Source organism: Myxocyprinus asiaticus, chromosome 23 (assembly GCF_019703515.2).
Source record: "Myxocyprinus asiaticus isolate MX2 ecotype Aquarium Trade chromosome 23, UBuf_Myxa_2, whole genome shotgun sequence".
Lineage (NCBI taxonomy): Eukaryota > Metazoa > Chordata > Actinopteri > Cypriniformes > Catostomidae > Myxocyprinus > Myxocyprinus asiaticus.
This window is the reverse complement of record NC_059366.1, coordinates 22,590,254-22,613,030: the sequence shown is the minus strand read 5'-3', so window position 1 is coordinate 22,613,030 and position 22,777 is coordinate 22,590,254. Positions and strand designations below refer to the sequence as shown.

Sequence of the window (22,777 nt, the reverse complement as noted above, 5' to 3'; positions counted from 1 at the left end):
TCTGTCCTGTTACGTGGACGCGTGGCGAGCTCTTACTGGCATTCCGACTGGGTGCTAAAAAAAAACGAACATGGTTATACGATCCAAGTTGCACATCGGCCACCCCATTTCAACAGTGTTCTGTCTTCCATGGTTCCTTCCGAAGACGTGCCAGTGTTACGAGCCGAAATACACAATCTTCTCGCAAAGAACGCGATTGAGGTTGTTTCATATGAATTAATAAGCCTGTTGTCCTGCTGAGCAAATGTGTGGCTAGTCCTCACGGACGTGTCAGAACTGGTGTTTACAACAATCGTGCACAATCTGTGGTGTGACCACACAATATGCCAGTGTTGCCTGCACAGACTGCGACACATACAGCAGGATTTACAGCCGTTAATTCCTCGTTCTGGAGAAGGACGGCGAGCTTCAGCCCATTCTAGTTCTGAGACACTTGAATCGCGTGCTCATGACGCGCCCATTTATAATGTTAACTCAATCAGATCTTATCGCACATCCGTCCTCAGGACTGATTTGTGTCGATAGATTTGAAGGACGCGTACTTCATGTACCAATTGCACCGCGATACAGGTGGCTTTTTAGATTCGCATTCAAGGGAACTGCGTATCAATTTATAGTCCTTCATTTCAGTCTGTCTCTGGCTCACTGCACGTTCACGAAATATCGATGCGGCGCTCGCCCCATTGAAAATGAATGGTGTGTGTGTTTTGAATTACTTCAGCGATTAATTATTACCAGCCAATCAGAGGCACTACCGAGCGAACACAGAGACTTACTGCTTTGCATATGGAAAATCTGGTCTAATGTCTACTGGCGAAAAGCACAGTTGTCCCCAGCCAGTAAATCTCCTTTTTAGGAGTTCATGCGTGCGCACCTCATGAACGAGCGTGTACAGAACATTCTTCGTATCCGTTTCAGTTCAAACTGAAAAAACATTACCGAAATCATTTCATTTTCCTGTACATTGCTATCTGGCTGCTCTAGCACCATGGACAGTGCCAGCCCTTTACCAACAAGGTGTTACGCTGGGTCAAGTTTTAAGAAAGAAAGTGCTGACCGCAAATGCATCCAACACAGGTCGGGCGTCCATTACACACTGTGTCCCACCGTGGGACACAGTGTGTAATGGGCGCCCGACTTTCAACACCTGGGAACAGGTGTGAAACGGCCATGACATGTCAACCGCCTACAGCTACTGGCTGTCTTCCTAGCTTTGAGAGCTTTTCATTCCGATATTGTGAATCACCACATTCCGATTCGTTCGGACAACACAACAGTAGTGGTGTATATATGTTGCCATGACACGCTGGCCCACGTATGGCCATCAAAATGCAAGCAAGCACTTCCCCCATTGCGCCTCCACTCTGTCTTCAGCAAAGTCTGGGTGGACATGGAAACAGTTCTGTTAATAGCGCAGAAATGGCCCAATCAGCCATGGTTTCCGTAAATTATAGAGATGTTATCCAGCTCGCCATGGGAAATACCGCTGAGGAGGGATCTCCTCTCTCAGGCGCAAGGCACAATCTGGCATCCCCAGCCCAAGCTGTGGAACCTGCATGCGTGGCCCCTGAATGGAGTGCGCCAAACGTGCCAGAACTGGCGCATTCTGTCATGAACACCATTTTACAGGCCAGAGCGCCGTCCACAAGATGCCTCTACACGCTAAAATGGAATGTGTTCACTGACTGGTGTCTCTCACATGGCAAAGACCCAATAAGCTGCCCCATACACGAAATTCTCATATTTCTTCAAGAGCAATTAGAAGTAGGACTCACTCCATCAACGCTCAAAGTGTATGTAGCGACTATATCTGCGCATCACGCACATGAAGCCGGCGCTACTATAGGCAAGCATGATTTAATCAAAGTTCCTTAAGGAGCAAGACGATTAAACACACATCGGCCAGCTAGAGTCCTGACTTGGGACTTAACTTTAGTCCTAAAAGCTCTCGCAGAGCCCCCCTTCGAGCCTTTCAACTCTGTTGATTTGTGCATGCTCTCCGTTAAGACCGCACTACTGCTGGCTCTGGCCTCTGTAAACGGGTCAGTGACCTGCATGCACTGTCAATCGACAATTCATGTCTGGAGTTTAGCCCAGGTCTTACAAAATCCACTGTCAAACCCAGAACAGGCTATGTGCCTAAGGTCCAAACCACGCCCTTCAGAGTGCAGGTGGCTCACCTTCAGGCCTTCTTCCCTCCTCAATTTAATTTGGATGAGGAACAATCACTGCATTTGTCATGCCCTGTGCGGGTGCTACACGCATATGTTGAACGTACCCACCAGTTCAGACTGTCTGATCAGCTCTTTGTATGCTATGGAGAATGCACAAAAGGAATGTCCATCTCCAAGCAAAGACTTTCTCACTGGACTGTTGATGCAACTGCCCTGGCTTATGAGTCGCAGGGTAAGACTTGCCCAATATGTGTTAAAGCACACTCAACTAGTGGCATGGCCTCCTCATGGGCATGGACGAATGGTGTGTCCTTACAAGACATGTTTTGCAGTAAGATGGTCTTCTCAAAACACATTTGCAAGGTGTTACAACCTAGATCATCTCTCTCTTGACAAGTCCTCTCTGTTTAGAGCTCTTACTATTTCATTGGCCAAATATATATACTTATGCTCCTCCCTTTTAGGACGAGCCCTCCATCTTTTTACACAACCGTCTGCATTCAGGCAGTTGTAATTTACCATAAGTCATGAGCACTTACATTGTAAATAAACTCCATTCCCGACTGTGTTCGCGAAGGAGTTAATTCATACTATATGACTATAGTTCATATATTCATTCTGAGTGATCCCCTCTTGGCCCAACACGAGGGTCACTCACTGCGGCATACTCATGTCGGGCGCCATCCCACGAGACTGCAGCGTCATGTTTCCTTTCTGGGAGGTTATGTCGTGTAGTGCGGCGTGATGGGATTCTGTTCCACATGTGTGTTAATAAATGCAATATCAAGTGTACTGAGTCGTAAGGGAACATCTCAGTTACGTACGTAACCTCGATTCCCTGAGATGAATGCTGGCCGCACTACAAGACTCAGAGTGCTTGAGGTATGAGCAACGCACTCCTCGTTCTCGGTCAGAAATTCTGTGGAAATGGTGTTTGTGCACCTGCTTTTATAGCGGACAGCTTCGCACCAAAACAGGCAGGGCTCAAACACCATAGCCAATATTAGAATACTGCCATTATTGTAGAGAGGTTTCAACTAGGTCGTGTAAGAAGGCACTACCCATATGCGTTAATCAACGCAATGTCTTGTTCCCTTCGTCTCAGGGAACTGAGGTTACGTATGTAACTAAGACATTTTACATTATCAATGCAAATAAAAGTTGCACTGCGTGCCGTGGACAGAACCAGAATAACCTAACGCTGACAGAGCCTGATGTAATTTTCCCCCACAAAAAGCTTAGACTCAAATCATTATGAAATCTGAAGGATAAAATGCATGATATAGACTTGGCTTGGAAATTCAGTTAAACAGTCCTTTCTAAGGTGATTTGGTGTGCAGAAGAATATAAACAGCATGTCAGTTTTACTATATGCATGCAATTAAGATAAAGGATTGAAATTAATACTAGCTTCACGGATACGAAACCAAAATAAAGTGCTTGGTCATTTGAAGTCATTAATCTAATGGGATTCTGGGTTCTTCAGCTCTATTGTAACATAATCCAAGCTTTGTCCCACTTTCAGAGACCCAAGTTTTTTTTTTGTTTTTTTTTTTTGTTTTTTTTCTGTACTCAAAAAAATAAAAAAGTCTCCATGTGAGAGCCACCCCCAAGCCCAACAATCATTTACAAAATTATCTCAGACATTTACAATGTTCTCAGGACAGAACAGAAGTAATCTTCGACCTCCAATTCATTATTTTCATTACATTTGGGTCATGCTCTTAGGGACGGAGTGATGTAACATCATATTTTTGATTTTTAACTCTAAACTTGTACAGTAAACACAGTGTGCATGGTTAAGAGAAGAGGACAAAAGACGGTACATAAAACGATAAGCAAAAACAAACATAATGCTTTGAAAACGACTTAATCATCCAGTCTTCAATCCAATGTTTTACAAAAAAGCCCCAGGACAGGAAAATCTTTTTATGAGCATTCATTTCTCCAAATCCCTTGCAGGCAACAAAACGACTTCTTGAAGAAGAGAAGAGCAAGTAAAGACTTACAGCAAACTGATCATCTAAAAACTCAAGTATCAGTGATTGACTAGTCGCAGATTTGACTAAAATGAGATCACTTTCATTTGACATCACATTTCAATAACATTCCGCCGTGCGTGCATTAAACATTTCAATGACATGCCGGATAAGAAAACATGAATTTTTATGAATTTGAAGAACACTTGAGGAAAGAGTTTTTAATAACGTTACCAATTTAATATTCAAAGAGCAGAAAGTGCAATAAAACACTAAAATGTTATAAAGATGCTACACAAACGAACAATTACAGATGTGCATGTTCTTCTCAAGATCGAAACATAAGAAACGCCCACAAAGGATCAAAATAACCCGTCATGCAGACAATTTACATTCAAAAACTTCAAAGTACTACACGTCCATGGGCAGAGGATGATTATTCTAACAGGCTGACACATCAGACAAAAAAAAAAAAGAGAGCAGACACAGAGCCTTGACTCAAGCACATGCAAAATTCATTACTGCCTATTTCAAATCAAGTCTCTATGGCACGAGCTGGCAGAGCTGCTCGGATATTTCTCTACATTCTTATACAGACTCAATCTGTCCGTAAAGTTTCACAGAAACATTTTAAATTACATGCACTAAAAAAAAAAAAAAAAAAAAACAAGCATCCCACTTTGCTTTTGTCCCGACTGGTTTTGACACTCATACTTACACACGCTTTGCTCCTGTAACCACACGAGAAACGTAAAAAACCAGGAATGCTCTGGTTTGTCAAAGCATAGAGATTTTAATGCTATAAAACACTTGCTGGGGGTGTAGATAAAAATCACAGACCACACGAAACTTCCAACAGAACTGCAAAACTCCCTAAACACCAAACTGCACCGCTTCTTATATAGTCTCCTTCTGTGCTGAAGGTAGTTTTTATACAAGCAACAGAGCTTTGAGACCTACAAATGTCGATGTTTTTAAAACACATTTCTGTTTGTTAACTCAAATAGGTTTGAACCAAGAACATGTTGATAACTCAGATTTTCCTCAGAGCGCGGTTAGCGCGGCTAGCGGTAGCATTTCTTCAGTTCTGAAGAGGAACAACCGCCCTTATTTGAAAGAAATCACAAAACACGACTCACCGATACATTTTTCTTTGATACAGCTATCCGACATGGAACCTTGAAGATTTAGTGAGTAAAAAAAAAAGAGGCGAACTCAATATCTCGTTGACAGCATCACTCTCTCAGCCGCCATCTTCACTCGGCTATGATGCTGATGGCTCGAGAGACGCTCTACCTACAGAAAACTCTGGAAGGAACCAAATCCCTCCTTCCGATTGGGGGAAACCACTGACACATCAAAACTTCACGTGACATTATTTAAAAGTATTTTTAAAACATGAAGTTCATGCTGGATAAGTTGAGGTCTTCCAAGTGAGGCTGTGGAATGCTTAGAGCAAATATATCCCGAATATAAGATGTTAAGAGATAAATCAGTTCACATTAACCCCTGCAACTTGGTAAAATTGGAAAACTTGTTTGAGTGCACCTCCAAACAGCTTTAGGTAGGGCCCAAACGAGGACCGGTGTGAGATTGTCATGCATATTCATTATACATTTGAGTTTTTAATGCACATCCTACCTCAACTTTTGTGTTAGGTGGTTTAACGATCACAGTCTAATAAGTTATGAAAAAGTTGTACCGTGCACCCAAATTAACTGTGTATTCAATATGCAAAGCTTCTAGGCCATGTATCAGTCCCCTCTGTTGAACTGGAATTCGCGTTTGGCCGCCACAAAAAAAAAAAAAAAAAAAAAAAAAAGTGAAACAATTTGATTTGTAACCTTCTAGCGCTCCCAGACGGCAAAAGAATCCTGGTACAACGTTGAACTCTAAAATGTCAATGTTCTCAATGAGGAAGCATTTCTATGCACTGCTTTATAAAAAAAATAAAATAAACAACTACTACCATATACTAAACATTATAAAAGCTAGTAGATAATAACCTATTTTAGTTACAGGCACCTGTGATCTATATTTGTATTGCTACAGGGAGGGACCCAAATCAAACATGAACAGATACAATTAAAAACTATTAAGTGTTTTGATTTATCTTTATTAAGTAAATACTACAATTTTAATATTGCTTTGTTCCAATTTAGTTTTTCTAAATTTTCCCCCATTTATTCTGGATTACAGCCTTTTGCAATCAGCACAGTTTATATATTTATATGTATGTATTTTATGTTTTTTTGTTGTTTGTTTTTTTTTCAACCAAGCTACACTTGAAGAATACAAAAATATCACAGTACATTTTCTACGCAGTCACTCTCCACTTAAGAGTTCCAAAGTTGGGGCTGAGCTGATGCTGGAAACATGGGAATCTGACAGTGACATTTATTGACCACTCAACTACGCTAGACCAAGGGAAGCCGTTAACATTTTACAATGAGAACAAAAAAGCTCATGTGTGAGGCTCGACCAATTCTGGAAATATGAAATTGCACAGATACGAACCTGTATCGGAAATGACATTTCCAATAGCTGGATTTCACATACAAATGAAACCAACTTAAATGACAGGAAGCCCTAATTGTTTTGGACTAGTCTCATTTGTAATTAAAATGTTAAAGCTGTGTAATCTGGTCCAGCCAGACTTCTCTGTTCCAGCACTCAAGCCACCAACAGTTGACTGGAAAAAGGAACTCACAAATCAGTCAGTAATAACATTCTTCCATTCCTCATCCTGCTCTCTGCAGACACACCATACATATACAAAATATTAAAAACAAATGATAAAACATTGAAGAATCCTCACCCGTACTTTGATTATTGTTTCATAATAAATGTCTCTTTAATTCTTTCAATAAAGTTTGTTTTTTCGCATGTTTACACTGCCATCCAATATCCAACATTGAAATCCTTTATGACTGGTGGAGGCTCTGCTCTCCAGGGTAGAGGAATGTTGTAGTAGGAGTCTGACACTTAGTGTTTTTTTTTAATTTTTTTTTTTAAACTGAACCAAATATCAACATAGCAAGTGAAAACCTTTGTCCCCTTATCAACCATCTAAATGAACTCAGGGTGATCACAAAGCACAGAAATCAGTGAATGAAGGATGTTAGGACACAGATAAAACATAGATAGCCATTTAGTTGTTCGACAGTACACACCAAATAAAGAAAAGATAAAAAGACAAATCGGACACAATTTATCAACTCGACAAAGGGGGGACCCATCAACTGGAGTAATTCACTTGCCCCAGTAGCTCTGTACCACATTCTCATGACTTTATGTTCTGTCATGTGAGTGGGCTTGTACAGGAAGTTGGCACGGCTGCACTTCCTACAAAGGGGAACGGAGAGACCCGTGTGGGATTGTGTAAGTGGTCTGGGGGATAGCTGCAGGTGAATGAGTGTTCCTTTCCCATTCTCATCTCTAGAGAGCATTCAAGGTGAGAAGGTTGCCATCTCCAAAGAGATCCTTTGCCATAGCTCCTTAGTCTGTTTGCCCCTCTTCAGGTTCTGCAGCACATCGTTGAACTGCATCATGCCCACTGGTGTCAGGCAAAACGCCCCGCGGGCACTTCGGATGATGTTCACGAAGTCGTCGTAGTCTGCTGGAGTCAGATGAATTAACCTATGGTGGATATACTGAAACACATACAAGCAGACATCGAATTAAGAGGGTAAGTCATACAGTCATTTGATGCTGGAGACATTCCTATCAGGTAATCTACTGTTGTTGCAACTCATTTTGGAAGTTCTAAATTATTGTACATAAATTCACACCATTAACCCATTTAATCCCACCGGTTACATTTGTGACTGAAATTCGTTTGAATTTTGAAATTTTATAATAAAGATAAAAAAAAATACCCCTAAAAAAATATTGTCCCTAAATGTAAAAGTTAATTTCTTACACTGTTTGGTACATATATTGTTTAAAGAGTCTATTACAGATTTATTATTAAAATTGCTCTGGCTTATATAAATCATGCTCACAATTGTAACCACTAGAAAACAGCCTAATTTTTGAATAGGAAACTGATTGAGACCCATTATAAAACTGTGCATGTGCCTGGATTTGACTGTACTAAAGAGTATCACGAAGCAGTCGTAGTACGTATGCACTGAATGCATCTATACAGGCTAGAGTATACTTTGAAAGGCTAAAACACTCACCTGTACATGAGACATAACAGTGAAAAAATAAATTACAAATTGCATACCCTAGACCTCTGCATTAATGTGATGCCTTTTCGTGGTTAAATACAGCAAACAGTCTATTGTCAATGGATGGGTCTCAATCCTTTTAAGTACTTGTGTAAGACATAAGGATGGCTCTACCCTGAGCCTCTTAATAAAATGTAAACAAGTTAGAAAGTGTCATGTCCCTGGATGTTTATAGGGACACATAGCATATGGAGTGCATTTCCCACCAGCGACATACAAAATGACTCTGTGACAGTGAGCGTAGATTTCCGCTTAAGTACTGCCTCTGGATCCCTCATCTCATTAGGCACACATGGAGACAGTGGATTAGAACTGGCACAGTCTCCCTTCCACATTTACCTTACACTAATTTCCGAAGATTTACAGTGGCAGACGCATGGTTCTCTCTCTTGATCTGGGCATTTTTCAATGCAAGACCAATACAACAGTATGGTGGCCACTTGCGTAGACATATGTGTAGTTTGCCATTGCAACAACTTGAAACCTCTCTGAAAGAGCAAAACAGACTCAAAGCCAGCTAGCAGGTACTGTAACTGTGTGTATAAGGGGGAGATGGCATGTGTGTGCTGCTCCTCTAGGAAGCAGCTCTTGGCTTTGGGCTGTCACTGTGTGTTTGATGCTCACTCATCGGTATGCCCTATCCTGCGAACACACTCAGAATCCCTCTCTAGCTTTAACAATCCAGAATTGTTCATGCACAATTTATATTCAGTGTGGGCGACAATGCCGTCATAATCCAGCCCAGGCACCACTCAAAATCCTCTAAAACTCAACTCAAATTCTCTACTTGAAACTTTGAAGTCTAACCGAAAAGAAAACTGATTGATACTGTTGCTGAAGCTAAATCGAAGACATTTTAAAGACTTTAAGACCACCTAGGCCTAAATTGAAATGTAAGAAATTCTCAGAAACATGTCATCATATTGTTTTGATCAACTTTGGCATGATTTTGGGACGGGCTACCTGTTTGTTTAACCAGTGGCAGACAACATTCAGGAAACCTGCTTGAAAATCAGAATTTTTGCAATCCTGTTTGTTGCCACCAATGCTGCAAACTTCAAACTTAACGTTAAAGCTACTTGAATGCAACGAGAAATCAATATGTGTTGCTGTATTCCCTCATGCAACATTTCATGCTATTACATTATAAATTTAAGACTTTAAGGCCTTAATTTTAAAAACAAATAAGAACAAATTAAAACTAAGAATTGCAGAAACCCTGAATACAAGGTCAAAAACGACAAAAAGCTGTCACAGCTTATTCAAGAAGGAACGACTGTACATCATTTGTAAGTTTAATTTGAACTGCTTTTGTCAGTGGAAGAATGTGTTCCTGGATCATCATCAGGGTCCAGATTTATTTCTGTATTTTATCCCATTAGCAACGTTATTAGTAACTATGTCAGCATGATTAGTTCCCCATGGTGAATCTTGGGGATTTGTGAATCTGTACCTGTAAGTAGGCCTGCTGGCAGCGTTGCACAAGCTGTTGGAAGGCAGGAGTGCGGAGATGTGCGTGGATATGTGCAGGGTTTAACCTCTGCAGAGCCTCCATAATGATTTCCTGCAGGACAAATGGACTCAGAACACCTTTTGCTGCCCCAACACAAAACTGGTACACGTGGTTCACACCTGCAGAAAGATGTATGCAGGAGAAAGTTTTAGGAAACAAGAAGTAATCTGATTGAAAAAAAAAATGCTGAGATAAGAGATAATTTTAACACTACTGTAAAAGCAGGTTTTGTTTTACATTTAATGCACTTATGGGGCAGCTGTACAGAAATGCAAATAAACGTTTATAACATAGAATTTTGACACTGTTTTAAAAGTATAATATTAGATGTTAACATGAGACTGGTGTGATAGACTCGGAAACCAACCTCTGATTCCCAAACTAGTCCAACCTCAAAAAGATGATTTAGATCAAATAATAAAAAGTTTAAGTAAGTGCTTAGATTTATAAAAAAATTAAAATAAAAAAAACATATTTCTGCTTTTAAACCCCCCAGTACAATTTACCCTTAGACTTCCATTGTAAGTGCATTACTGTTTTTGTTTATTTATTTTACAAACTGATGGACAAGTCGAAATGTAAATGACAAAGTAAATGTAACAATGCCACAAATGGGGACCATTACGCAAGCAAACAGACAAACCACTTGCTTGATAGGATCTCTAACCTCAACATGTCAAAATCTTTAATCCATTATACTTCAACATTTAGGAGCATAAAATCTAGCCACATGTCTGTGTGTATCTATCTGTATCGGTCTACAGGTGCATCTCAATAAATTAGAATGTTGTGGAAAAGTTCATTTATTTCAGTAATTCAACTCAAATTGTGAAACTCGTGTATTAAATAAATTCAATGCACACAGACTGAAGTAGTTTAAGTCTTTGGTTCTTTTAATTATGATGATTTTGGCTCACATTTAACAAAAACCCACCAATTCACTATCTCAACAAATTAGAATACATCATAAGACCAATAAAAAAAACATTTTTAGTGAATTGTTGGCCTTCTGGAAAGTATGTTCATTTACTGTATATGTACTCAATACTTGGTAGGGGCTCCTTTTGCTTTAATTACTGCCTCAATTCGGCATGGCGTGGAGGTGATCAGTTTGTGGTACTGCTGAGGTGGTATGGAAGCCCAGGTTTCTTTGACAGTGGCCTTCAGCTCATCTGCATTTTTTGGTCTCTTGTTTCTCATTTTCCTCTTGACAATACCCCATAGATTCTCTATGGGGTTCAGGTCTGGTGAGTTTGCTGGCCAGTCAAGCACACCAACACCATGGTCATTTAACCAACTTTTGGTGCTTTTGGCAGTGTGGGCAGGTGCCAAATCCTGCTGAAAAATTAAAAATGAAGTGCTCCAAAATTTCTTGGTAAACGGGTGCAGTGACTTTGGTTTTCAAAAAACACAATGGACCAACACCAGCAGATGACATTGCACCCCAAATCATCACAGACTGTGGAAACTTAACACTGGACATCAAGCAACTTGGGCTATGAGCTTCTCCACCCTTCCTCCAGACTCTAGGACCTTGGTTTCCAAATGAAATACAAACTCCAGTTCTTCTTCTCCTTAGCCCAGGTAAGACGCCTCTGACATTGTCTGTGGTTCAGGAGTGGCTTAACAAGAGGAATATGACAACTGTAGCCAAATTCCTTGACACGTCTGTGTGTGGTGGCTCTTGATGCCTTGACCCCAGCCTCAGTCCATTCCTTGTGAAGTTCACCCAAATTCTTGAATCGATTTTGCTTGACAATCCTCATAAGGCTGCGGTTCTCTCGGTTGGTTGTGCATCTTTTTCTTCCACACTTTTTCCTTCCACTCAACTTTCTGTTAACATGCTTGGATACAGCACTCTGTGAACAGCCAGCTTCTTTGGCAATGAATGTTTGTGGCTTACCCTCCTTGTGAAGGGTGTCAATGATTGTCTTCTGGACAACTGTCAGATCAGCAGTCTTCCCCATGATTGTGTAGCCTAGTGAACCAAACTGAGAGACCATTTTGAAGGCTCAGGAAACCTTTGCAGGTGTTTTGAGTTGATTAGCTGATTGGCATGTCACCATATTCTAATTTGTTGAGATAGTGAATTGGTGGGTTTTTGTTAAATGTGAGCCAAAATCATCACAATTAAAAGAACCAAAGACTTAAACTACTTCAGTCTGTGTGCACTGAATTTATTTAATTCACGAGTTTCACAATTTGAGTTGAATTACTGAAATAAATGAACTTTTCCACGACATTCTAATTTACTGAGATGCACCTGTATATCTATCGCCAAGTTAAAGGAATGGCATTGAAATGTCAATAACTCTGTTAGAGACCTGCTGTTATATCTCCTCCCTCTTCTCAGCTGAAGGCAAGGTAAAATGGCAAGGCATCATTTACAGACGATTTCACCATCTCAGCTATTTTTGCAGATAACAGGAAATAAAACAATTTGAGAAAACCTAAAGCCATATTTATTGCGTGCATACCGAGACGTGCAGCCAAGCCTAACAGCCACTTGACGTCTTCCGTGTATGGCGGACTACGGGAGAAGTTGTTTGGATGATCGTTGTGAGCCCTCCTTCCCAACATCTCCAAGGCCAGCATGCCTAAATGGGGGTGGGAACATTTCACAGTCAGCATTCAGCCACTGTACTGATCAAGTATAGAATTGGCTCATGCACCCAACGTCCTAATCTTCTTTGTGAGTACGGAAGTCATGCCTTAATTAATATTTCTCACTGTGAGAGTTCTTTGTCAGTCCTGCAACATGGACTCAACCGACCACTCCCTCACCTCTCTTGATAATTAATCACCACAATTCAGGACCAGATGGATCCTAATAAGTGCAAAAAAGCAACATAAGGACAGGCAAGCCATGCCCTAAAGGATCTATGTAATCAGAAATCAGCCTTCCTTACCGACTCTGTAGGCTGAGTGTAGATAGTGAAGCCCCTGCTGGCTGATTGGTTGACTATGTTGCTCGTCCTCTATTGGGAAGGGCGTGCTGACCAGTGAGGTGGGCTGGGATGAGAGTCCTGGAAGAGAAGCCCCCTGAATAGCCTGGATGGTAGAGCCCGAATGTACTCCTGCTGGGTAAAACAAAGACAGGAAAATGTTCAGGTGGCTCTAAGACAGGGACTGAAAACGGTTCAAGGGACGAAAATGAAAACAGAAAACAAATGAAATTTTTTGCAGAATGCAACCTAAAACGGGAACAAAGTGATTTTCAATTGTTCCGGAGTGAAAACTTTATTTTTAAATGTTTCTAAGTCTTCACAGAATTATTAGATATGATGCATTGGTACAAGACTAAGAAGCAGATCTGTAATTAAAATTATACCTAATTGTTAGTTAACAGTATGCTTATGATTTCTATACTGATAAATCCTAAAAAGACTTTTTTGCTTATTTTCACTTGTTTTGGTGAGGCAAGTGGCTTATTTTGGGCTTGTTTTTCCAGACCAGTTTGCCCGTTTCTCTTGCGAGATCTGGCAACAATGCAATTGGTATTTCACCTACCCCTTAGCACAGAGTACTGTCCTTTTAAAAAGTACGTTATTAACCGTTCTTTTATTTTAACCGGTTACCATTTGGAAAGGAGGCTGCAGAACTTCTGAACAAAAATTAAAAATAGTTTTTCCTCAAAATGAACAAAATCGAAAAACATTTAATTTGTAGTCCCTGCTCTAAAATAGAATAAACAAAATCCCTTGAAGGCAAATCAGATAACATTGCAGCCATATTGAAAACACCTCCGGACAACCATTTCCAGTTGAGCAAGTACTATCTGCTTTAATGGGGAAAGGCCTAAATCTCAAATTGTTTTCAGACTGGTCTAGGTTATGTGCTTGCACCTTCTAGAGTAAACAAACAGGTGATAAGCTGTAAAACATGTAAGGCAGGACATGCATTCCTACAGCCTCCATACAGTGCATTGCAATGCCTCTATCAAAAAGGTGACTGGCTCTTTAAATGTAAGGAGGGACAACAGCTGCCATATTTAGTGTTACGATTTCTCTTATTCATTTGTATGTACACTTCAGTAGTCCATCTCCTGAGTCCTAAACTTCCTAATGTCTCTGGAATAAAAAGAGTGCTGATTGCCTTTGAAATCGCAAACTACAATTCCCAAAACTAAATAATCTCTTGTAATGAACTGGTGAATTCTGCACTGAATTAAAGGTGCACCAAGTAATTTTAATGCATGTTTCATTTGGTGACAGGACAGTGGTCTTAGTATAAAAAAAATAGCTTTTTCTAGGATAATGATATGACTGAATTCTCATCATTTTAGACATCTGTCAAAAGCTCTAATTATTACTTCACGTCCAAATTGGAACTTAGTGTACCTCAACAGATAGGATGCCCAAACTTTCAGTGAACCTTGAGAGTGAGATTTCATTGACCATTTTTTTTAGACACCTATGCACTCTATTATGTCCTCTTTCCCTCCTTACCTGCCACAGTAGTGCTGAGGGGCAGTGCTGCCTCTGCGGTGTGGTATGGGTGGACGGCAATCTGGGTCATGGACGGCATAGGAACTCCAGGGAAAGTGACAGCGGTAGCTGCCATAGGAGGATGAGGACCAGTGGCCACTGAAAATGGGTACTGAGCCCCGATAAAGGCAGGGTGCATTCCCTGAAAAGACAAACAGATGCACTTAAAGCCAGGTTGATGTGCCTCCCTGAGTCCCTAGAGTTATATATCCATGGCATTACAATCATAAGTCATATAATAAATTTAGGAATAGCGGTAAAGATTTATTATTATAACCATAAAATCAAACTGGTTTGAATCTCTTGTTCTCATTCATTTATATTCTGCCAGGGATGTCTTGAGATACAGAGCTAAGAATCACTGACTGCCAAGCTTCTGCATTAGTGTTTAAATTGAGTAGTTATCACCTTCAGTTAACATGAAGAACACAAACAACATTACAAGCTGTAATAAAAAAATTGTTATAAACAGTATGAGATCCATTAATCATGTCATAAGGAAAGAAACAGACGGCGCTCGTACTTGTGGGTAAGCAGCCCCAGACACGGGGAAGACAGCAGGACGAGGGACATGCTGAAGCGGGTGGCCCAGAAATTGTGGGGTGCAGACAGTGGGCAGATGGGTCTGAATGGTGGTGTAAGGATGCAGGCCTTGAGCGTGCGCCATGGCTGAACCGGGCAGTGCGTGTGACTGGTAGATGGTGGAGCCGACGGAAATGACAGGTAATACAGCAGCCGCTGTTACTGTTGTAGTTACTGCTGCAACACCTGATGAATCCAAGGCTCCGGTGTTTTCCAGGATACCACAGCCTCCCTCTGGGGGCGTTCTCCCAGCTCCACCGTTGGCCCTGCAGCGCCCAGAACCCTCTCTCTGGGCCCCTGAGCCGCCACCCACAGTTTGCTCATAAAGCCAATACCACTGGTGAGCCACCTCAAACAAAACCTCGGGATATACACCTCCTCCCTTTGCTGCCTCCTCAACTGCCATGCAGGCTTTCTCCAACATCAAGTTATCCTGAGGAGAGAACAATGCAGAGAAATGTCAATAGGAAATTATTACACAGTAATGACGTGCAAAAGCAAAGATATGTGCCAAGTGTAAGGATGGTTTCTTTTTCACAAGTACAAAGCGTACTTCATATCTGAATGGTCCAAAATTGTTGTTTAAAGGTGCTGTAAATGATGTTAGCCATTCCAGAACTTCCACCACTTGCCACTGAATTAGACATGCTCTCTTTCCTAAGCCCCCTTCTCCAGAGTCAGGCAGAAAAAACCTAAAGGTGTAATGGTTACCTAAAAAAAAGAATCTGGGGGGGCCTGGGTAGCTCAGTGAGTAAAGACGCTGACTACCACCCCTAGAGTCGTGAGTTTGAATCCAGGGCGTGCTGAGTGACTCCAGCCAGGTCTCCTAAGCAACCAAATTGGCCCGGTTGCTAGGGAGGGTAGAGTCACATGGGGTAACCTCCTCGTGGTCACTATAATGTGGTTCTCACTCTCGCTGGGGCACATGGCGAGTTGTGCGTGGATGCCACTGAAAATAGCGTGAAGCCTCCACACGCGCCATGTCTCCGCGGTAACACGCTCAACAAGCCACGTGATAAAATGCGCAGACTGATGGTCTCAGACGCAACTGAGATTCGTCCACCATCACCCGGATTGAGGAGAGTCACGACATCACCACGAGGACTTAGAGTGCATTGGGAATTGGGCATTCCAAATTAAAAAAACAAAAAAGAAAACAATAAAAGATTCTGGATGCAGCCTGCGTCAATCTTTTTTTTATTAACTTTTTACTGAGTCTAGGACTGTCACAGAGACAGGTGTGATATTTCAAGGCACTAACATCAGTGATATCTAGCAGGTATTCGGGATAGACTTTTTGCATGTCATTTAAAAAAAAAATGCTTGCAGCACCTTTAAAGGTGCACTCAGTAATTTGTTTTCCTCATTTAAAAAGTTTTAATTTTAAAGAAATGAATAGTAATATTGAAAGATACAGTATGTATGAAATCATGACCACTCATGTAAGATGAAGAGTTCAGTCATATCAGTAACCTTATAAAAGATATTTTATTCTACATGGGGCAGGGGCGCCCTCATGGGGGCAGTCAGGTTAGGATCATATGACCAGCTGAATTCTACTCGCTTCATCTCAGTAACTGCCCTGTTATTGGACACTTTCATTCATGGATTAAATTAATCCTGGTTTACTGTGCATAGTGAATTTCTACAAAAGCACTGGTAACTGAAAACTACTGTGTTTGAATGATGCTGCATCCAGGCCACTAGGTGTCACTGGCAGGCACTGAAAGTCACTTCGACATACTCCAAAAAATTACTGAGTGCAGCTTTAAGAGCCACAAAATTATCAAAAGTAGAGGTAGACGATATATTGGCTCAGTGCCGATTGTTGCTTTTTAGCAAAAATCTACATTATACTGATAGTTTTTCATTTTATTATTTCTCTGTGTCCAGCGCTGGAGGATTCTACCATTAGAATGGCTTGGTTCAACAGTGTAACAGCGGCCTCTAGAGGTTAAATAAAAACAAGGACACCTTCTATGAATTTGCTGTATCTAAATCTTTCATCATTGACAATATTAATCTATGTTTTTATTCTCACTTCAGTGCATATTTTGTTATTATTTTAATTAGATAATCAAGTGTCCTACACTGAAGCTAAAGCACGAAAATAAAAATGTGACTATATAGAAATGTATCTTGTCAGCACATACATCTCCAACTTCATATCTTGTGAATAATAATAAACCTTATTCCTCATTAAACCTCATCTGGTGAAATATGTATGCATATATTATTATTTTATTTGTAAAATACAGGCTGTAAAAAGTGTATAGCCTGTATAGCAAAGTCTCCATTATTTTAAAATAAATTCCCTGGTGTATTTTGGGCTTGTTTATAATTAAAAGTCCTGTGTAATGTATCATCATTTTTTTCTTTTTTCTGGTTATTACTGGGATTTTGGTTCAATAGTAAACTGCATCTGGGATTTTATTAATTTGACACTTGTAGCCTCTATGGCTACATTCACACCGCAGCTGAAAGTGGCCCATGTCTGATTTTTTATTTTTTTTTTTTACACACACACGACACAGATCTGTTAACTGGATGACCATGTGACCAGCCAAAAGCACTTTGAATCTGACATGTTCAAATCTGATCTGGGCCACTTTCATGTGGAAATAAATCAGGTATGTATCTTATTTTTTTCCCCAAAGTGTCTTAACAGCCAGGTCAGATTTAATGTGATTTTTACTTCAATCTATCTCAACATTCATAATTTGTGCTCTTGAATTCCGGCATATATAGGTGTGTTATGGTTTAAAACTTTTAATTGCAAGTCATATCTTTTCTAGTTAATGCATTCATTTCTTTTTTGAAGAAAGAAAATTCAATTAAAGGCTCAAGAGTTGCGTTCAGTGATTCATTTGGACTACATGTACTAAAATATGCGCATTAAAAGATGCAGAGATAGATTTATGCAAGTGTTCTACTCATGTCACTCATGCAGAAAACACTTTCTATATTTCTCAAACTGCATCAAAACGTGAATGCGAGCATGTCAATGGAAATCTGAAATAATTATAGACAACTCTTCTTGCATTCATAAACGTTTTGCTGTTTTTCCTGCTGTTCTTTGATTTCGCTCTTAAGTAATATTACACACTGACAATTAAACAGCACCATACAAAAGCAAATTACTTTATTTAAAAATACTTTTTCCATCAAGACGGTATTTCGCCATCATTTGCTGACACATTATTAGATAGGTGGTCTATCCGTTAAAAAAAAAAAAAAAACACAGCTAATTACATTTTTAAATGCAATTTAATAGATTATTCATATTATAATATTTAACATGCCAGAGTTTCATACACATGCTCAGGGTGTGTTATACGCATGCGGATCAGTTAACGAGTGTCGGCTGTTCAGGCCAGTTTCCAATATGGCCTACATTTAAAATGTTGTGTGAACAACCTTACAACAAAAAATAAACCAGATTTGGTCGAAATATCAGATTTGGGTTATATTCAGCTGCGGTGTGAACGTCGCCTATATCTGTGCCTGTCATAGGAAGCTGGATGAAATAATCTTGATAAATAAAAAAAAATAAAAAAACATTACACATAGACTATGCCTCTGCTCTGCTGGTTATGTGCGGGGAACGTGGGCTGCGCTAGACAGTACCTGCTCTTTGCACTGCACCAGAGCTCTTTGTATCTCGTTGGGGTTGAGGGCATGAGCGTGAGGCAGGCAGCTTAAGGCCAGCTCTGCAGCAGCACGCACCATGTTGGGATCCCGTGCTCGTGATGCACGGTCTGCGAGTGATGCCACCTCTGGAGGCGTGAGGTGCCCATCCCAGCATTCCACCAGGATGTTGAGGGCAGCACTCCCGATCTCCATGGCCTGGCCTGTGTAACAAGATGGAATGTAAAACAGAATTTATCCATCTTTGAGGTCAACAGTTTAGTACTTTCATCATAATTCTGAAACGATGCACTAACTCCAACCATTTGTATTTTAATTAACTGTATTTGGATATCAAGGCTTGACAATTTTAGTATCGCTCACTCTCATCAGAACCATAAAAGTCCTCTCACCTGTAATCCAGGATACATGTGAGGAATAAGTCCTTGACAGCCAGTTGGGAGACACGAAATTATGCAGGCCGAGGGCATACAGGCCAATCTCAAAGGCACACAGATGCAGGTTGCGGTGGGGCCCCTGGTGGCCTCCACTGGCAGAGGGTTGGGTGAAGATGGATGTGGAGCTGTTTCCTCCAGCTTTAATCAGCACAGTCTTGGCAAGCTCAAAGTAAAAATGGGCAGCTGCCTCGGATGGCTGGTTGGGCACATGTGGAGCGTGGCATTCAGGCCGACGGCCTTTATACCTAAGAGAGAAAGAGACGATGTGTGTCATAAACTGCAGATATATAGATACATATAGGTCAAAATAGCATAAAAAAATCTTTCAACACTTTTAGCCATTTGATGCTATTTGATACACAGCTAAATATTTATTTATTTACTCTGATATTGGTTCAAATGAACCATAATTTCAGCCAAACAGTCATTATAGCAATTAGTTTTAATGCAAGAAATAAAACAGTAAAAAATCTATTTTGTCTAAAGGAAGATAGATATTTAATTATTTTAATTTACCTGCACTAATATAACAATGCAGAGTAAAATCAGCAATAATATTTTCCAGCATATATTTATACTAAAACATTTCTATTTTACATATATTTTTAAAAGCGCCAGGAGCATTCAGATCTTCACGATGTTGCACAATTTATTTTATTCTTCACCTTTGCAGTCAAAACAAGACCAAACCCTCAAAACGGACAAGAAAAGGGCAAAAACAGTCTAGGCTTGTCTCACCTGCTGGTATCAGTACTCTTTGCTCTGGCTCCTCCTCCAGCCCTGCGTGAGCCACTGGATGACGATGAGCCCAGCGAATCAGAGGAAGAGCTGCTGATGCTGTCACTGTCCTGGCCTCTCCCCCAGGAAGCTGCTGTCCAACCCCCTCGAAGTGGGCGTCGACTGAGAGTTGGGGAGCTGTCTGAGGTGGTCTCTGGAGCACTGCTGTCAATGCTTGCCATGCCTGACAAAACACAGGTCAAATGAAACATGACCTCAACAAATCCTTAAAGGAATAGTTCACCCAAAAATTAAAATTCTCTCATCAAATTACTCACCCTCATGCCATCTCAGATGTGTATGACTTTCTTTCATCTGCTGAACTCAAATTAAGATTTTTAGAAGAATTTCTCAACTCTTTTGGTCCACACAATGCAAGTGAATGGGTGACTCCAGTGGTTAAATCAATGTCTTCAGAAGCAATATGATAAGGTGTAGGTGAGAAACAGATCACTTTCACATTCTTCTTTTTGTGTTTATGGTGATTCACATTCTTCATTCATAGCATCCCCTACTGTGCAGGGAGACGAATTTCTAGCAAAAAAGGACTTAAATATTGATCCGTTTCTCACCCACACCAATCATATCACTTCTGAAGACATGGATTAAAACACTGGAGTCATTAAATACTTTTATGATGCCTTTATGTGCTTTTTGGAGCGTAAACATTTTTGCACCCATTCACTTGCAGTGTATGGACTTAAAGAACTGAGATATTCTTCTAAAATCATAATTTGTGTTCAGCAGAAGAAGAAAATTCTGGGATGGCATGAAGATGAGTAAATGATGAGAGAGTTTTTGGGTGAACTATCCCTTTAAAACCTTACTTTCAAATGTATTTTTGCATACAATAAACAGTAAAAAGAGAAAATATTGCAAGATAAATGGCTGAATTGATGATGTATAAATCCTTCAGATGGTTGATGACCTCTTATGACATAAAGAGCACAGGTGCTGCTTCAAATAAACACTTCTGTATCTCTCTTACCTGTGTGTTTCTTCTTCTGCCGTACAGGTGATCCCCAGCAGCGTGTGCCATATGCCCCACGGCCCCCCAGTGCCAGACGACTAGGCACAGTGCCCTCAGGTTTGAAGGGTGCAGCTTCACTCTGCTGCTCGCAGGGGGTTGACTGTGCACCTTCTGCCAAAACATAAATATGAGAGATATTAATATTAAAAAGGGACACTACAAACACCACAAGGTAAAACACAGCTGTAAATACAACCAGTAGAAGTTGTATTTACACTCAGTTGCACTTACCTCAAACTAATCTAAGATGTACAATATTTAAGCAAGACAGCATTTGTAAATGTCCGTGAGGACAGGTCATTCAACAATGTTCCCACTTCTTTTGACTGAAGAATTTAACTTTTCCAGTTGTTTGTAGTTACAAAAAAAATTTTTTTAAATAATTTTATAGAGATGACACTAACAAAGAGCAATTTTTAGCCAAATGAAATATTTTTAAGGTGAATGTAAAACATTTATATTCACTGTAGAAATATCCATGACTTTTGCCAGCTTTTTATTATAATTACTTCTCCAGGCCTTTCAACATTCCCTAATATTTCCAGGTTTTCTATGACTGTTGGAATGCTAAATCAATCATCAACTATTAGGACTACATGACTATGCTCTTGTTAACAGATCGTGGCGTTGGTTCACCTTGATCTCTATTGTCACCGATGCCCTCTCCCGTTGCTGCACTCTGAACTCCAGCACCCGTTAAACCTCCCTGCTGCCCTGCCACTCCTCCACTGGTCACGCCCTGCACAGAAGCTGATGTTGCTGAAGAGGTGTGTTTTGATACTCCTCCCGTGGTACTGCTGGCACCATGGGCGGCATGTTTGGAAGGGCTCTTCTGGCTGCTGGTGGCTGGTTTGCTCGAGTAAAAAGAGCTCAGAGTCTGAGGCTTATGGGTCTGGCTCTCACGGTCAAGGAGCTTATCCAGAATCTACACAGAGATGAAATCAGACATAAACATTTCACAATATCAAAAACAAGGCATCATTACTACCTTTCAAAGATTAAGTCAATGATGGTTTATGCTTCTTCACAATCAAAATTAGAACCAAGAGTCTCATTTGGCAGTGGTTGCTCTAAAAGGGCTTTTAGCCCATGTCTATTAGCTTAGAAGCCATCTATATGATAGTTTACTCCTTAAAAGGTGCACCAAGTCATTTTTGTGCTAACACTGACACCGAGTGGCGTGGATGCAGCATCATTCAAAAGCAGGGTTCGTACAGATGCTTCAACGTTAAATTCAAGGACTTTCAAGGACTTTCCAAGCACATTTGTATTTGTTTTCAAGGACTATGCTCGAAATGTCATTAAAACTAATTATTTTTGTTAATTTTAAATAAAAATATTTTAACCATTCAGTTAATTATTTTTATAAAACACCACTTATTATAAGTACAACAATAAGCATCTTTACATATTCTCACAGTAACAATTCTTGGTTCATTCATGATGAAACTGATGTGCAATTGTAGTGTGCTCCCTTAAAACGCACTTCGCTTTCCAACAAAAGTGAATAACTGGGTCTGTAAACAGTAGTCCATATGACTCATGTGCTGTGTTCCATGTTTTCTAAAGTCACACAACAGATTTATGTAAGGAACTGACCGAAATTGCAAATGGGTCATTCTCAAAAAAATTTGAATTTCCAACTTACAAAATATTGAAATTTTCCATTTCGTTCAGTTTTTGCCTATAAACGCTTAGGGTAAACATTTTGTAACATGTTGACATTAATTTGTATTCATAAAAGGACAACTTGGCTGTTGTTCTCTCTTTTATTATTTAATTTTGTTTCACGAACGAAGCAAGTTAACACTAAGTTAACACTAATGAGGGTTAAATGGGTTACAACACCACATTTTGAGGGTTCAATGGGGTACAACACCAAATATTTTTGTGTGAAAATGTTAGTTAAAATGTG

General features: G+C 40.2%; 2 protein-coding genes across 7 annotated transcripts in view; both read right to left on the bottom strand.

Moving 5' to 3' along the window:
* The window catches only part of LOC127414193 (bifunctional heparan sulfate N-deacetylase/N-sulfotransferase 2-like), a 238,230-nt gene extending 232,777 nt beyond the window's left edge, over positions 1 to 5,453 (bottom strand). For 3 of the 4 annotated variants that reach the window (XM_051652018.1, XM_051652017.1, XM_051652016.1), the window contains exon 1: positions 5,293 to 5,453. The gene's annotated coding sequence lies outside the window, so the exon portion shown is untranslated. The remainder of the gene's footprint in view (positions 1 to 5,292) is intronic. The other variant, XM_051652019.1, reaches the window with a different exon arrangement.
* Positions 5,454 to 6,248: 795 nt separating this feature from the next.
* LOC127414191 (zinc finger SWIM domain-containing protein 8-like) overlaps positions 6,249 to 22,777 on the bottom strand; it is a 52,415-nt gene continuing 35,886 nt past the window's right edge. Inside the window, exons 16-26 of one of the 3 annotated variants that reach the window (XM_051652013.1) lie at positions 21,499 to 21,787; positions 20,821 to 20,973; positions 19,794 to 20,016; positions 19,011 to 19,300; positions 18,598 to 18,821; positions 14,912 to 15,403; positions 14,350 to 14,530; positions 12,811 to 12,981; positions 12,379 to 12,498; positions 9,842 to 10,020; positions 6,249 to 7,806 (exon numbers count right to left, since the gene is read on the bottom strand). In XM_051652013.1, the coding sequence (XP_051507973.1) occupies positions 7,603 to 7,806; positions 9,842 to 10,020; positions 12,379 to 12,498; positions 12,811 to 12,981; positions 14,350 to 14,530; positions 14,912 to 15,403; positions 18,598 to 18,821; positions 19,011 to 19,300; positions 19,794 to 20,016; positions 20,821 to 20,973; positions 21,499 to 21,787 (2,526 nt within the window). In that variant the 3' untranslated portion in view covers positions 6,249 to 7,602. Of the gene's footprint in view, positions 7,807 to 9,841; positions 10,021 to 12,378; positions 12,499 to 12,631; positions 12,729 to 12,810; positions 12,982 to 14,349; positions 14,531 to 14,911; positions 15,404 to 18,597; positions 18,822 to 19,010; positions 19,301 to 19,793; positions 20,017 to 20,820; positions 20,974 to 21,498; positions 21,788 to 22,777 lie in introns of those variants that run through there. The other 2 variants (XM_051652014.1, XR_007892755.1) reach the window with 2 other exon arrangements.